At 43.0% G+C, this 16,055-nt stretch overlaps 1 protein-coding gene across 1 annotated transcript in view; it reads right to left on the reverse strand.

The window, feature by feature from the left end:
• LOC143294342 (solute carrier family 23 member 1-like) overlaps window positions 1-15,766 on the reverse strand; it is a 28,271-nt gene extending 12,505 nt beyond the window's left edge. Inside the window, exons 1-6 of the mRNA XM_076605792.1 lie at window positions 15,680-15,766; window positions 9,071-9,235; window positions 5,190-5,347; window positions 4,002-4,111; window positions 1,129-1,202; window positions 146-327 (exon numbers count right to left, since the gene is read on the reverse strand). Coding sequence (XP_076461907.1) covers window positions 146-327; window positions 1,129-1,202; window positions 4,002-4,111; window positions 5,190-5,347; window positions 9,071-9,235; window positions 15,680-15,697 — 707 coding nt within the window. The 5' untranslated portion in view covers window positions 15,698-15,766. The remainder of the gene's footprint in view (window positions 1-145; window positions 328-1,128; window positions 1,203-4,001; window positions 4,112-5,189; window positions 5,348-9,070; window positions 9,236-15,679) is intronic.
• Window positions 15,767-16,055: the final 289 nt, after the last annotated feature.

Consider the following 16,055-nt stretch of genomic DNA (forward strand, 5'->3'; position numbering starts at 1 on the left):
CAAAATCAAATCACACACAAGAACACAAAGCACGACCCCGCCCCCTCACCCTCCTCCCCACCCTCCAAACCTCCGCCCACCCTCCCATCCCCACATCCCCCCTCCCCACTCACCCACCCATCCCCACCCCCACCCGAACACTCACACGGCCGCCATGGCCGGGCAGGGCCTGGAGTAGGTTATGGGGATCTTGTAGAGGGAGAGCCCGATGAGGGAGATGGTGGGCACCACGGTGACGGGTCCCACGCGCCTCATGATGGGGCCCACCAGACCCAGGGCCCCGATCACCACCTCCACGGCTGAGGCTGCCATCAGGCTGCCCGACATCTTCACAGAGAGAGAGAGAGAGGGGGGGATCAGTCAGGTCAAGTTTCAGTTTTGAGGGGTTTTTTTGTTTTTCTGTTTTGTTTTGTTTTTGTTTGTTTTGTTGTTGTTTTTTCGTGGAGGCGTCACTGCGTTCTGTAATTGGCACACGAGAGTCTTGATGAAACCATTATGCCCACCGTCCTCCTTCTCAGAACAATACACGTTAGTTACTCTCCGCTTCAAACACGGTGTGAAACTGAAGCCCCTCCTCTCCTCATCCCCACCCCCCTCTTTCAGTCAAACTTGGGAGAAAGGGCGAAAGCAAGATTCGAACCCAGACCCTCACAGACTCTGTTTTGGCAGAGGAGTGTCTTGACCTTCCTCCCTCTCAGATCAGATCAATACACGTTACTCTCCCCTTCACTGTTCCGTGTGTACTTGCCTCCTATAAATGTGGCCACGGACTTTCATTTTTATCTTTTTTGAATAAAACATCGTCATCGTTATCGCTACCTCTCTGTCCGTCTGTCTCTCGGCCTGTCTGTCTGTCTGTCTGTGTCTGACTGTCTGTATGTATGTATGCATGTATCTCTCTCTCTCTCTCTCTCTCTCTCTCACGTGTCTGTGAACACCCATCTACGTAGTGTGTGTGTGTGTGTGTGTGGCAATGTATGTAGATTTGCATATGGGTCGATGGCCTTCACAATTAAAATATTTGTCATTCTCTCTCTCCCCCTCTCTCTCTCTCCTCCTCTCCCTCCCCCTCTCTCTCTCCCTCCCTCCTCTCTCCCTCTCCTCCCCTCTCTCTCTCGAGCAATTTACCTGTTGCAGCTTCTCCATGGTCGACAACCTTGTCACACCTATAGGAGCGGCGGTTGCATTGGTCTCAGAGATGTCTGCACAGTTCAATCGGTGTCAATCATGCAGGTTACTCTGACGAAGCCAACAGCTATCAAACAAAGCAGTAGATTTCTCTTTGTTACATGCTTCTATCCACCCGTGCTTACACGATCGACGACCATCATAAGCATGTTTTCATGAATGCGCCGGAAAGACCAATTTCCATACAAAATATGGTTTGAAAATATATTTCAACAGAATGATAACGTGTACAATTTCGGAATGTCAAACAGTGTACTAGCTCTGACTGAAAACTACTTTGCGAGGCAACCATGTATTTGTTCTGTATTGTCCATGTGTTCTGTGTGGCTTGTTCAGGATTAAAGAGGCTATACCAGTCTTGAATAAAAGCTAATTTGTGTTTGCACATTTCTTCTGTCTTTGCTGCTGTGTGCACACGTTAAATGATCGGTCTGGGTTTGTTCCAATGTACCTTTTATTTACATGTGTACTAGCTGAATCGGTAGCGTAAGCAGCACTGACTTTAAGTTGTGTACCTTGTGAATGGAGAGAGTTACCACTATTTACTATGCGACAGATAACTGTTCATGATTGTTATCTGACCTTTCAAATATAGAAGCTTTCACTACAAAAATCATCACAAAGTCTTCTTTGTGATCTCATGACTTGCGTCTAATGACGTAAGTCAACACAAACTGCTTTTCCCAAGTGTAAATCAAAAGCAAGCAAGCACAATTATAACACTTTAATTCATTTTAATTACATAAGTCACCTTGAGTGCCATGGCTGCAACACACAAGGTCAGAGTGACGAACTGATTACATCATCAAAAGAAGGGAAGTGACTCGGGAAGGCTGAAAAATCACACGTGAATTTGATCCAGAGTGGCATCAGTATCTCCAGACCGTTTTCTCAGTTTTGGGCTGATGGTTCTGACTATTGATCTACAAATTGAAACACTATATTCTGCTCTCTTCTTTTTTTCTTTTTCTTTTTTTTCTTCTTCTTCTTCTTCTTCTTCTTCTTTTTTCCTTTTGTTGTTGTTTTTGTTTGGTTTTCTATGCAATCAAGGGTATCACTGTGAATATATTGGTTAATTTCCTCCCTTGGCTTCGAGGAAAGGACACCAGTTGCGACTACCATGAAAATAGTGCTGTAAAGTTTGTAAGACCGAGAAATTTAATGTGCAAGGCACATTGTGTCCCACATTCGGGGGGTGGGGTGTGGGGGGTGATACCTCCGCTTCGGGTGTAGTGTAATGTAGTGTAGTGTAGTGTAGTGTAGTGTAGTGTAGTGCTTTTTCTCACAATAGATTTCTCTGCATGGAACTCAAGCTACTCTCGAAAAGGGGAGAGCGCGTTGCCACAGTATTGTATTGTGCTGTATTGTATTGTATTGTATTGTATTGTATTGTATTGTATTTCTCTTTTAATCACAACAGACTTATCTTTGTGAAATTCGGACTGCTCTCCCCCAGGGAGAGTGTGTCGCTACACTTGAGCGCCACCCATTTTGGGTTGTTTTTATTTTCCTGAGTACAGTTTTATTTGTCTTTTCCTTTGTAGATTTTTCCTTTGTAGATTTTTCTACAGAATTTTGCCAGGAACAAACACTTTTGTTGCCGTGGGTTCTTTTACGTGTAAATCGCTACCCATATTTTTTTTCTTACTTTTTTTTCTGTCTGCAAGTGTTTGTGTCTTCGTACCAACGTGGAATTTTCTACGTTTCTTGCCAGGGACAAACCTTTTGTTGCCACCGTTGTTGTTTTGTTGTTGTTTGTTTTTTTTGGGGGGGTCTTTGTTGTTGTTTTTTCGTGCGATTAGTGAATGCTGCACACAGGACCTAGATTTCTCGTCTCATCCGAAAGACTAGCACCCAGACAAGGAGTGAAATCCACGGTCCGTATCTGAGACTCGAACCTAGCTGTGAGTGGACACTCGTTTCTGAGTCGGCCGGCCGCATTAATAATTACCTTTTGGGCACTCCCCAAAATGTTGCGTGTGTTTATGAGATTCGGTTGTTGTTTTTTTCCTTTGTTTTTGTTTTCATACACATGATGACTCTGTGTGTGTGTGTGTGTGTAGGAAGGAAGGAATTTTTGTTTAATGTCCCGTCACACATATCGGTGATTGAAGACATTTTGTAAAAGTATTTATGAATACATCTGAGTATTATCGGTTAGAAGGGGTGGGAGATGTGGATGAATGGAGGGTTGGGGGAAACTGGGCAAATGAGGGTAAAAATGAGGGTGAAATTTGAAAGAAAAATCTGTGATATGATTGCTCAGTACCATCTCCTGTGCGTACACGAACTCACTGAGGTGTGCTTGTGTGATTCTTTTTTTTTCTTTTTTTTTAAATACACATAATAAATCTCTGTGTGTGTGTGTCTGTGTGTGTGTGTGTGTGTGTGTGTGTGTCTGTGTCTGTCTGTGTAATCTGTGATGTGTGTGTGTGTGTGTGTGTCTGTGTGTCTGTGTGTCTGTCTGTGTAGTTCTGTGTCTGTGTGTCTGTCTGTGTCTGTGTGTCTGCCTGTGTCTGTATGTCTGTGTAATCTGTGATATTATACGTGTGTTTGTGTGTGTGTGTGTGTGTGTGTGTGTGCGTTTGAGCGCGCGCCTGTGTGTCTGTGTCTGTGTCTATCTGTGTCTATGTTTGTGTGTGTGTATGCCTGTGTAATCTGTGATGTGTGTGTGTGTTGTGTGTGTGTGTGTGTGTGTGTCGGTCTTTCTGTGTGTCTGTCTGTCTGTCTGTCTGTCTGTCTGTGTCTGTGTGTCTGTGATCTGCGATGTAACTGCTCAACACCGTAATTATACTGTGCAGGCAGGTACTCACTGTGGTCAGAACGGAGTGTTGAGTCACTTGAGCAGGACCAGGCGGGATCTGATCCAAGGACCATAAGCGGGGAGATAAACGTGAATGACGGCCCTTGAAAAACGGGTAGTCTACCACAAAAAAAACAACCGAATTGTAATATTGGTTAAAGAAAATGTTGATAAAACAAGCCGTAGTGAACTGAGTCAATAAAAGTATACACGTGGACAAACAAACATACAAACAATTTGATTAATTGATTAACGCCGTAAAACCTTTTTCCAACTCCAAAAGACATGAACTGAATGTCTCATAGAAGCTCACACCCCTCTCAACTACCCACACCACAAACATACACATACATTTATATAGAAAGATATATCAGAACAATAATCGTAAAGAAGTATCTGAAATAACTGCCTAAACGTTTTTTGTTGTCGTTTTACCTGAAACAAGTAGAACATCGTGCAGTTGAACTCGCAAAAGTCGTTCGATGACTGCTGTCAATAATTTGTTATGAAATGAATTTTACAGAATAACAATATCTATTCCTTCTATTCATAACAACGACAGATGCCGTTAACTCAATGAATTTTTTCCCTTTGAGACGATACAGTAAATAATTATGTGGGCAGTATCCGCGTTTCTTCTCGTGTCCTCTTTCCGTTCGTTTTGAAAACAGAAAAAGTTGTAAATTGGTAAATAACAATGTATTGGTTAATGAGAATGTAACAGATACTCCACATTTCTTCCCTTCCACTTATTTATTTATTTGTTGTTGTTGTTTTTTACGGCACCCAAGAGGGGAAGAAATGTAAAGTATTTATCACAATGTTATTAATTTAAGCAATTTTCCGTCTTTGAACCAAAACTGAATGGAAAGAGTAATAATTATAGGGGGGAGAAAATGTGGAGTACATAATTAATATTTTTAATGTGATTAATTCAAGAAATAGACCGGTGGAGAGTTCCGTGCTGACATGACTTATAGAGGCGCGTCACATGGTCTGTGCTCTCAAAGTTGATTTGCTCTCCGAAATTTCGAGCAACAAGGCGATCGAGAGAGGAAGAACAAGCGAAACAGAAGGCTTCTTTCTTCGGGTTTTTTTTGTTTGTTTTGTTTTGTTTTGTTTTGTGAACATAGTGTCGCCGCGGAACTCTCCAGCGCAGGAAGAAAAATGTGGGCATTGTCATTCTGTGTAGGCCGACCTGCTCCCAGCCAGAGACTGGGCGACGGTGTTGAGCCCGCTCATGCCGAGTGCCGTGCTGAAGAGCTGGGACCTCAGGACGCTGTCTGGGGAGCTGCACAGCGTGTCCCCGATCACCAATGACAAGGTCAAGGTCGCGGCAAAGCAGAGCACCAGATGCTGCAGAACAATCATAGGTTGGATTATTGATTAGGGTAGGTATGGGTAATTGCGAACAGCGTCTAATTACGAACGATTCGTATACCGCCCCACTTCGAAGCGTTCTTAACGGTTGCATTTCACAATTTCACGTCTGCTTCGACATTTTTCTTATACTTTGATGAATATCCATTCCCAAGATACAGTCAAACCACTGCCGACCAAAGTTACAAACGCGCTCTCAAAATCCTAGAATCAATGGAAGCAAATTGTTGGACTTGAACTTTGACACAGTTTAAAATAGTTGATTTGATCGGATATGTTGAATGTGCATTGCCACTGCTGGAAGAATTTAAGAAAGCATATCGGCGACAGACCAGAGCGTCAGTTTTGACAGGCATCTGCAAAATAGTGTCATTTGCAATCAGACCTAAGATATTTTGACGTGAGTCTATTTGCCGACAATGCTGGACAGCTACTGAGCACTCTCAAAAGGGTGTGTTTGTGTGCGGTGTGGGGTGTGTGTGTTTAAATTCTGTTTGTGTGTTTGTGTGCATGTGTGATCAAAACCAACAATACAACAGTCTGGTGCGATGTTCCAATAATGAGTAATGTCTAATGAGTTCAAGACCTGCTTCTGTTTTAATTGTCAACATGCACCCAGAGCAATCGTTCGCAATTAGACTTGTCCATTCGCCACGTTGAGCTGGTCGCTTCGACTGGACCGTTCGCAATTACCCATACCTACCCTATACCATTATTATTGTTGTTATTGTTATTATCATTATTATTATATTATGATAAGGATTATCATGAGTTGTTTCTTTCTTCGTTAATCTGGCAATATCCACACTTTTTCCATCTCAAGACGGAGTGAGTAGTTTTTACAATAAGGCGTGGACCTTCACTCCGCCAGTTACACTGAAGAGTGGAGGGGAAGAAATGTGGATATGGCCGTTTATCTCAATGGTTTTGATCATGGACGTGGGCGAATAAAAAAAAATTAAACAGATGCTGTGTATTATTTGGTTGATTGATTAATTCACGAGTAGTTTCTTTCTTCGTTTATCTTGGTGCCCTTTTGAAGAGAATACGGAACTTTAAACAAAGCTGACAGCAATGGAATGAAGGGAAGTGTCATCTGCAGAAAGGTCACACGAAACTCTGGAGTCTGATAAAGACAAAAGAAGATCATTAATAAATATGCAGAATAGAAGCGGCCCTAGAACAGATCCTTGAGGAACTCCACTTTTTATTGCTCCCGTAGAAGAGAATCTACCATTGGTGAACACGTTGTGTTCTGTCGGTAAGGAATGAGTCGAAAAGGGACAGCTTCGTGGGTTCTCTGAGATACAATGACAATTTTGTAAGTAATATTTTGTTGTCAACGGGATCAAAAGCTTTCTTTAAGTCAAGAAAAAACAGCACCTACGATTTCACTGCGGTTGATGCCAGACAACCATGAATCACACAGACGGACTAACGCTGTTTGACATGATTGACGATGTCGGAAACCCGACTGCAAAGGATGGAAAAGTTTGTGTTTTTCAAGATATTGCATAAGATGTTTATGAACATGTCTTTCGGGTGGTTTCGACCACACTGAGAGAAGCGAAATAGGTCTAAAGTTGTTCAGATCTGATGTGTCTTTTGACTTCGGTAATGGTGTAACTTTTGCTGATTTAAGAGCAGGGGGAATTATACCCTGTTCGATGCACAGGTTTTATATGAATGTAAGGGTGACAACGATGTAAGGGAGAGCGGGTTTTAACAGAAAGTCATTAATACCACCAGGTCCAATTGATTTTTTGTTTCTTAGAATGAAAATAAGAGCATCAACTTCATGGACTGCAAGAGGAGGTATCTTTATGGAATCTTCTCGTTCAAGTCTGCTGTTGCAGAACGTTAAAAGAGAGGATGGCACATTATAATTTTCCGCGGACAGTGTTTCGATACATTTTTTTGACTCCGCTATGTTTAGGAAATGATTTTTTAATGTATCAGGCGACCATGTGTAGTGTTTTTGAATTTTAACACGAGACTTCTTAGTAATTTCATTAGTTGCTTGCCACAGGGAGGAAGTATTTCTATTGGTTGTTAACAACTTGTTGAAGTGTGCTTGTCTTGAAGCACGAATGAGATCTGTTACTTTGTTTCTTTGTTTTTTGTAGCCTTCTTTCCTTTTTTTTTTGTTTGTCGCGTTGTTTTTGTTTTTTAATATACTCTGGTAGATGTTCTAAATTTTCGTTCTCTTTTTTCTTAGTTTCGCGTTTAAGGTTATCGTGTTTATCCATTGCTTCTGAGATTTCCGGTGTGAGCCAGCCAGGAAGATGGGGACATTTCACTCTTTTCCTCCGTAAAGGCGCATGTTTATCTGTTATAGAAAGTAGTATGTCATAAAAAGTATCTAGAGCTTCGGTTGGATCTGAGGAATTCAAAACATTATCGAGCAGTTCTAAGCTGAGATCGTGGAAAAAAAAAAAACAATTTTGTTGAAATTCTTGAAAAATCTGTAATACATTGTTGTATGAACTTTGTTTGGTGATTTATGAGGTTTATATAGCCAAGTACAGACGATAACAGAATGGTCACTGACACTCTTGCCTAACACGTTCACATCAGTTATCGAATGTTCGTTATTAGTGTATATGTGATCCAACAGGGTACAGGAAGTGGAAGTAACTGGTAGGATTTTTTATCAGTTGGTGTAAGCCAAAAAGTGTGATGGTTGACTGCCAGGCAGGTTAGAGTTTTAATATATCCTAATTAAAGTCACCAAGCAGTAAGGTGTTGCGGTTACAAGCGTTAACTTGATCCATCATGTACAAAGTCATCAAACCAGGTATTTGTCGATGCAGGGTTTCTGTATAGGTATCCAAGAAGAATGGGGGGCGGGGGCGGGGGGGCATACAATATTTTATTTCAATCCTCATGCACTCAATCATCGTGTACTCCAAATCAGTTCTTCTTTCGATATATTGGGATATGCTATTGTATATATAGATTGCAAGTCCAGTTTCATCGTAGTTATAACTGCACCTCGACGAATTATGTCATAGTTGGGGATCGACAGCATTTCGTTTGTTATTCGGGAGTCAAGACGCGTTTCACAAGCACGTCCAAGCACGTGGATGATAGGGGGTCCATTCAAAAGTAAACATATATCGGGTATTTTGTTATACAAATGGTAGACATTTAAGTAAGCAGTTCTTGTCCCGTTGGCTTGGCCAAACCGCACGGCGTTTCCATGTAGGTCTGATATCTTTTTCAGCGGAAGTTGAAGATCTCCATTTTCTACTGTATATTGTTATTGTGCGTGTGGGTTTTCCTGTGTGCACTGAGTGTGTACGTCTTGTCGTGTTTTGACATTTCATTTGGTGGTTCAGAGAGCTGTTGCAGTTGTCAGCTACTTATTTGAACTTTTTTTTAAATATTTCCTTGGTTTTATTATTTTATTTCTTTATTTTTGTATAATAATTTTAATAAGAGAGAGAGAGGGAGGGAGAACGAACGGTCGAACGAACTCGCTGGGGGTTTCGTGGACATTTTAGGAATAAACTTATTTCTAAGATCATCCAAATTTGGACGTTCTATTACACAGCGAAATTTATCTTTCAATTACACCCATATCACAGTTACGATAAATTCGCATTTCGCGCACGCGCGCGCGCACACACACACACACACACACACACACACACACACACACACACACACACACACACACACATCCCACTACCAGACCTGCAGCGCAATCAAGAGCGTGACGTGCAAAGGAGGCGATTCGTCGATGCGATACTGGAGCCCCGATGTCGCAGGGGTAGGTTCGTTGTCGATGTCATCTTTCTCACAGAGTGCAATGTGCTCTGTGGACTGTTTCTCTTTTTCGCTCACCTGCATCTTTGCCAGCTTTGGGGAACAAAGGAAGAAAAAAATAAGAATAAGTTATAACATTTTTACTTCTATTTTTTATGATAATGATTTTTTTTAAACTGATGATGAAAGAACCAATGATCGATTGAACGAACGCACTGACTGATTGACTGATTGATAGGTATAATAATCGACTGATTGACTTTTTTTTCATTCAGTTACAATAACACACAAAAATGATTATGATGATGATGATAATTGACGCTGACATCTCCCAGCTCATGGCGTTTACTATAAACACGTACATGAACATATAATTATGCATAAAGTACACACACACACACACACACACACACACACACACCACGCTCAGAACTTCAAGAAGAACATTTTGTCAATCAGACGGTAGACAGAACGGAACAGATGTGTTTTGAGAGACTGTTTAAACTTAATTGAAGAATCCACATTAATTCATGGATGGATGGACAGATGGATGGACAACGTCTGCTACGGTAACAGATATATCTATCTATCTATATATTTGTTCATTTATTTATTCAATTATCTATCTATATGCAAACGTGCTACAGCGCAAATCATGTTCCCCAAATTGTGTGGCGACTTGTGTGTGTATGGACGGGTGTCACGTGCACAACTGCGTGTGTGTCTGGCACACACACACACACACACACACACACACACACACATCCTACTCCGTTGCAGCGCAATGCAGGGCGTAATGTGCAGGGGAGGCAATTCATCAACACAACAACAATAGCAGCACCAACAACAAAACACGTGTGTGCTGAAGTGAGGAAACAATCTTTCACGTGCACACGCACGTGACCCAAACACGTGGTGGATCAAACACTGACCTGTACCTGACATGCACTGATAACACAGAGCCCTCAAGACGCGGGCATGCAGCGGTCAGCCGAGGATTCACTCGAGTCACGGCCAACAGATAAGATAGCAGCGTTTGCACAGGATAGACAGCGAATTACAACACGTCCATAAAACTGTCCCACACTGCTCTACTGGGCAATGAGAAAAGCATACGGGCACATACTATGACCAACAACTTTCGGATGATGTGAACGACATGCCAGTACATGCTGGAGGCATTCAGCCGAGTGGTTTGACCGTGCGTTGAACTTTCAGTGTGCCTTCTGGATCTGGGTCTGGATTGGTACGTTGCAGGAGCCAATATTGGCTATCGTCGCAACGGAAAACTGGGGGCGCGCGCTTGAGAGTCACACAAAATTAAAATAATTTTGTACAAAGATTATCTCTTGATGGTGAGGAAGGGGTAGACCCGCCAGTCTTTGCTAACGGTCCAAGAATGGGCTGGCTAAAAACACACATATATATATATATATATGTGTGTGTGTGTGTGTGTGTGTGTGTGTGTGTGTGTGTGTGTGTGTGTGTGTTTATTGAGCTGTTTGGGCAGGCCTTGATGGTGATCCACCGTGCGCAGATGGTGCTGCGCTGGCGGGACCTGCTATGATGGCTTCATCAGATAGCTGATTCCACTCTGCTACTGTTCCAACAAAACAGGAGTTCCTGTGCTGTTCTGTGTTGCTGTGTGGAACACTGAACCCTCTGGTGTTGTTCACTACTTGTCGCTCGATCATGTTGCTACTTCTGAAGCCTTTGAACCTCGTTGGGCGGATCTTCCGGCGGCCTGCGTTGACTGGTTTGAGGAACTCTGCTGGTGGTAGAGCTGGGATTCGTCCTTCAGCAATCTTATGTAGTAGGTTAAGACGCTGTTCCTGCGGCGCTCTTCTAGTGGGGGGAAGGTTGAGGTCTTCCAGCATCTTCGTGACGCAGCCCGGGTTCCTAGACTTGTAGTCCCACGTGATGGACCGGGCAGCCTGTCGTTGAATCCGTTCCAGTCTGTCAGAATCCTGTCTGTAGAAGGGATCCCATACCACTGCAGCGTATTCAAATCTGGATGGAACGAGGGAGACGTATGCTAGGCGCCTACATTCCTGTGGGCAGTTCCGAAGGTTTCGGCGTAGGAAGCCCACTATCGATCCAGCTTTCTTGCAGATGTTGGTGATGTGGGTTGTCCACTTCAGGTCAGCTGAAAGCTGGACTCCTAGGCTCTCTTGGTCCTGTTGAAGAGGGGTTCCACCTAGTTTGTAGAGGAAGTGGGTCTTCCATCTGATGTACAGTATGGTGCACTTGGAGGCGTTGAAACGCATTCCCCACTTCTTTGCCCATCCCTCTAACTCCTGAAGGTCAGCTTGTAGTGCGAGGTGGTCCTGGAAGCTGTTGATCTCACGATAGAGCAGGCAGTCATCCGCAAATAATCGTACTGTTGATTTGACGGAGTCGGGCAAGTCGTTGAGATGGCACAGGAATAGCAATGGACCTAGCAATGTGCCTTGAGGGACGCCGGATTCTACTGCTGCCTTATCTGATGCTTCACCCTCCAGGACCACCTGCATCCTCCGCTTGGTGAGGAAGTTGGAGATCCAGGAGTAGAGAGGCCCTCGGACACCGTAGTGGTCCAGCTTGTGCATCAGTCTGCCATGAGGGACCGTGTTGAAGGCCTTGCTCAGGTCCAGGATGGTCACGTCTATCTGCTTTCTAGCATCGAGGGACTCAAGGAGGTCGCTCATGGTGGTAAGGAGCTGTGTCTCACATGAGTAGCCTGATCTGAAGCTGCGGTTCCTGTTCATCAGTATGCCGTGCTTTTCCAGGTGGTCTCAAAGGTAGCGGGGCATGATGTGTTCAAGAACTTTACAGGCAACTGAAGTGAGACAGGTCTGTAGTTCTCGGCCCTGTTCCTGTCACCTTTCTTGTGGACGGCTGATACGTTGGCTGAGAGCCAATCAGTGGGTAGCTTGCCAGTCTGTTTGGAACGGTTGTAAATGACGGTCAGTATAGGGGCGATGGTGTCTGAACAGGTCTTCAATATTCTGGTAGGAATGTTGTCGGGTCCTGATGCCTTAGACGGATTCAAGTTCATGAGTAGTTCAATCGCTGCAATACCGGCGTCTGATAGGTTCTTTAATCAAAGGCGGAGGGTTCCTCCAATCCCCCTGGTCAACACATGGGCAGACCTGCCATGCAGTGTCTGAATCCCCAGTGCGCCAAAAGCAAGCGGAAACTCAAATAATCTATGCACGTTAAAGATTCTGTAGTCAATGTCAGAATTTGGTGGTTGGTGGAACATAGAAAACACGTAGTGCGCAAAAAAAAGAAAAAGAAGATGAAAAAAGATGTTGGTCGCAAAAAAAAGGAGACGAAATATAACATCACACACACACACACACACACACACACACACACACACACACACACACACACACACACACACACGTATGCACGCACACGTTTCGTCACGTTTTATGTCTCTATGTTTTGTTTATCTGATACTTACATAAATGTTATTTTGTGTTAGCTATTCCTGTATCCGAAAGTTCGCTCTTAACTGCTTACTGTTTTGAAGTCTGGGTTTCTGTCTGCGGTTCCCCCACTGTCCTGTTGTCTGTTTGGTGTTGTTGTCCTGTTGACTGTTTGCTGTTGTCCTGTTGTCTGTTTGCTGTTGTCATCCTGTTGTCTGTTTGGTGTTGCTGTCCTGTTGACTGTTTGCTGTTGTCCTGTTGTCTGTTTGCTGTTGTCATCCTGTTGTCTGTTTGGTGTTGTTGTCCTGTTGTCTGTTTGCTGCTTTCGACGTGTTGTCTTGTTGCTCTTTGCCTGTTGTCTGTTTGTTGTTGTTGTCCTGTTGTCTGTTTGCTGTTGTTGATGTGTTGTCTGTTTGCTGTTGTTGTTGTCCTGTTGTCTGTTTGCTGTTGTTGACGTGTTGTCTGCTGTTGTTGACGTGTTGTCTGTTTGTTGTTGTCCTGTTCACTGTTTGCTGTTGTCCTGTTGTCAGTTTGCTGCTTTCGACGTGTTGTCTGTTTGCTCTTGTCCTGTTGTCTGTTTGCTGTTGTCGCCCTGTTGTCTGTTATTGTTGTCTGTTTGCTGTTTTCGACGTGTTGTCTGTTTCCTGTTCTTGTCCTGTTGTCTGTTGTTGTTGGTGTCCTGTTGTCTGTTTGCTGCTGTCGTTCTGTTGTCTGTTTTGTTATTGTTGTCCTGTTGTCTGTTTGCTGTTTTCGACGTGTTGTCTGTTTGCTGTTCTTGTCCCGTTGTCTGTTTGCTATGTCCTGTTGTCTGTTGTTGATGTCCTGTTTTCTGTTTGTTGTTGTTGTCATGTTGTCTGTTTGCTGTTGTCCTGTTGTCTGTTTGCTGTTGTCCTGTTGTCTGTTTCTTGTTTTTGTCCTGTTGACTGTTTGCTGTTGTTGTCCTGTTGTCTGTTTGCTGTTGTTGTCCTGTTGTCTGTTTGTTGTTGTTGTCCTGTTAAAGCTGTTGTTGTCCTGTTATCTGTTGTTATCGTCCTGTTGTCTGTGTGCTGTTGTTGTCCTGTTGTCTGTTTGCTGTCGTCCTGTTGTCTGTTTGTTGTCCTGTTGTCTGTTTGCTGTTGCTGTTGTTGTCCTGTTGTCTGTTGTTGTCTGTTTGCTGATGTTGTCCTGTTGTATGCTGTTGTCCAGTTGTCTGTTTGATGTTGTCGTTTTGTTGCCTGTTTGCTGTTGTTGTCCTGTTGCCTGTAATTCGGTCTGGTAGAACTATTATTTGTTTAATTTGCTTTTAACACAGTTTATGCGAGAGCACGTCGCGACCACAAGTTGTAAGAATGGTAAAGGCGCATCTAACTTACACACGCAACCTGTGATTAGGGTAACCGGTAAGTATGCCTAATTGCGAACGATCCAGTTTTTTGGCTTTCTCCGACTGGTTGCACCAGGAAAAGTTCGTCTGCTCATTCTTTTAAACGTTTCGGAGACGTTTGAAATAGCAGGAAATAGCAGGAATACCTGAGGGTAAATGCTATCGGGCAAGTCTAATTGCGAACGATGGCTTTGATTACATGTAGACAATCAAAACAGAAGCAGGTCCTTAACTCATTGGACATAGCATATTATTTGAACATCGTACCAAACTGTTGTATTGTTGGCTTTGATCACACATGCACACAAACACACAGACATTTAAACACACACACCGCACACCGCACACAAACACACCCTTTTGAGAGTGCTCAGAAGCTGTGCAGCATCGTTCGCAAATAGACTCACGTCAAAATATCCCATGGTCTAATTGCAAACGACACAGTTTTGCAGATTCCTGTCAAAACTGACGTTCTGATCTGTCACCAATATGCTTTCTTAAATTCTCCCAGCACTGATAATGCGCATTCAACATGTCCGATCAAATCAACGATTTTAAACTTTGTCAAAGTTCAAGTCCTACAACTTGTTTCCCTTGATTTGAGGATTTTGAGAGCACGTTTGTAACCTTGGTCGGCAGTGGTGTGCGAGAGCGTGGAAATAGCCAGAAATAGCTGTTTGACTGGTCTTGGAAATGGATATTCATTAAGGGATTTGAAAAAGGTCGAAGCAGACGTTGAATTGTGAAATGCAACCATTAAGAACGCTTTGAAGTGGGGCGGTATACGAATCGTTCGCAATTACACGCTGTTCGCAGTTACCCATACCTACCCTATGAGGAATCACATACCGTATCAAAGAAAAACAAATAATGTTAAAAGAAAAGAATATATATATATTCATATATATATATATATATGTGTGTGTGTGTGTGTGTGTGTGTGTGTTCACTTCAGGCACAAATGAATAAATAGATGAATGAACAGATAGATGAAACAAAAATGATTATCAATCCTTGAATCGATAGACGAAACAATGTAGTCCTCAGCTAAACAGAAACAAAAACAACTAGACAAATAAAGATTTTTTTAAAGTTTTTTTTTAATAAATAAATAAAGTAAAAGCAGCCTTGGCGAATTGGTTAGCGTCGCGGAATTACGACTGGAGGGACGTGAGTTCCAGTCCTACATCGAAGAGGTGGGTGAAGGGTGAGTGATTTGTTCTGTGACCAAGACCTATTTGTGCTGTGGGTTCAGATAAGGCTTGTCCCATACAGTCGGGAGTCATCCATTTCAAACATATGTACGGCTTTTGGAGTTATGACCAAATTCCGTGACCAACCTTTCATGTGTCTGTTTTACTCTTGGTCCACACTGACTACGCAAGGGGGTGTACATAGAGCATTTCTAAAGCAGTCCTTGAGTTAAAATGGACACCAATAGTGGCATCGCTGTCAATTTGATCATCATTCATCATCATTGAAAATAAAAATAAATGTTCCCCATTCTGGGACACACACACACACACACACACACACACACACACACACACACACACACACACACACAAAGGAAAGAAAAAAGAAAGACAGAAAACACACATACGAAAACAAACAAGCAAAAACAACTTCAATAAATCAACTAACCTCTTCTTTCTCGGCCATCTGTTTGAAAATCTAGGAACCAACAGAGCAGACGACAGTACAAAAACACACACACGAAAACAAACAAGCAAAAACAACTTCAATAAATCAGCTAACCTCTTCTTTCTCGGCCATCTGTTTGAAAATCTAAGAACCAGCAGAGCAGACGACAGTACAAGACGTGTTATCTCGTCGAGATAGGACCGGTAACTGCAATACTGCAAACAATCAGGACAGGGCCGTAAAATCCAGGCGGGTCACAGGTCAGTTCTGGCCGAACGAAAGAAAACTATATATAAAAAAAAATATATATATAATAACTGACTGAGAGAGAGGGGGGAGGGGGTTGGGGAGGGGGGGGGGCGGATACGGATAATTTAGTTAAGTATAAGCCATAGCCCCTCATGAAGGGTTGCAAACACAAGAACATTGACCAAAACAACAAATAATATGCGAGAGAGCGACAGACAGACAGAGGGAAACTTTTGGTGAG

Source organism: Babylonia areolata, chromosome 19 (genome assembly GCF_041734735.1).
Source record: "Babylonia areolata isolate BAREFJ2019XMU chromosome 19, ASM4173473v1, whole genome shotgun sequence".
In the NCBI taxonomy this organism is placed as follows: Eukaryota; Metazoa; Mollusca; class Gastropoda; order Neogastropoda; family Buccinidae; genus Babylonia; species Babylonia areolata.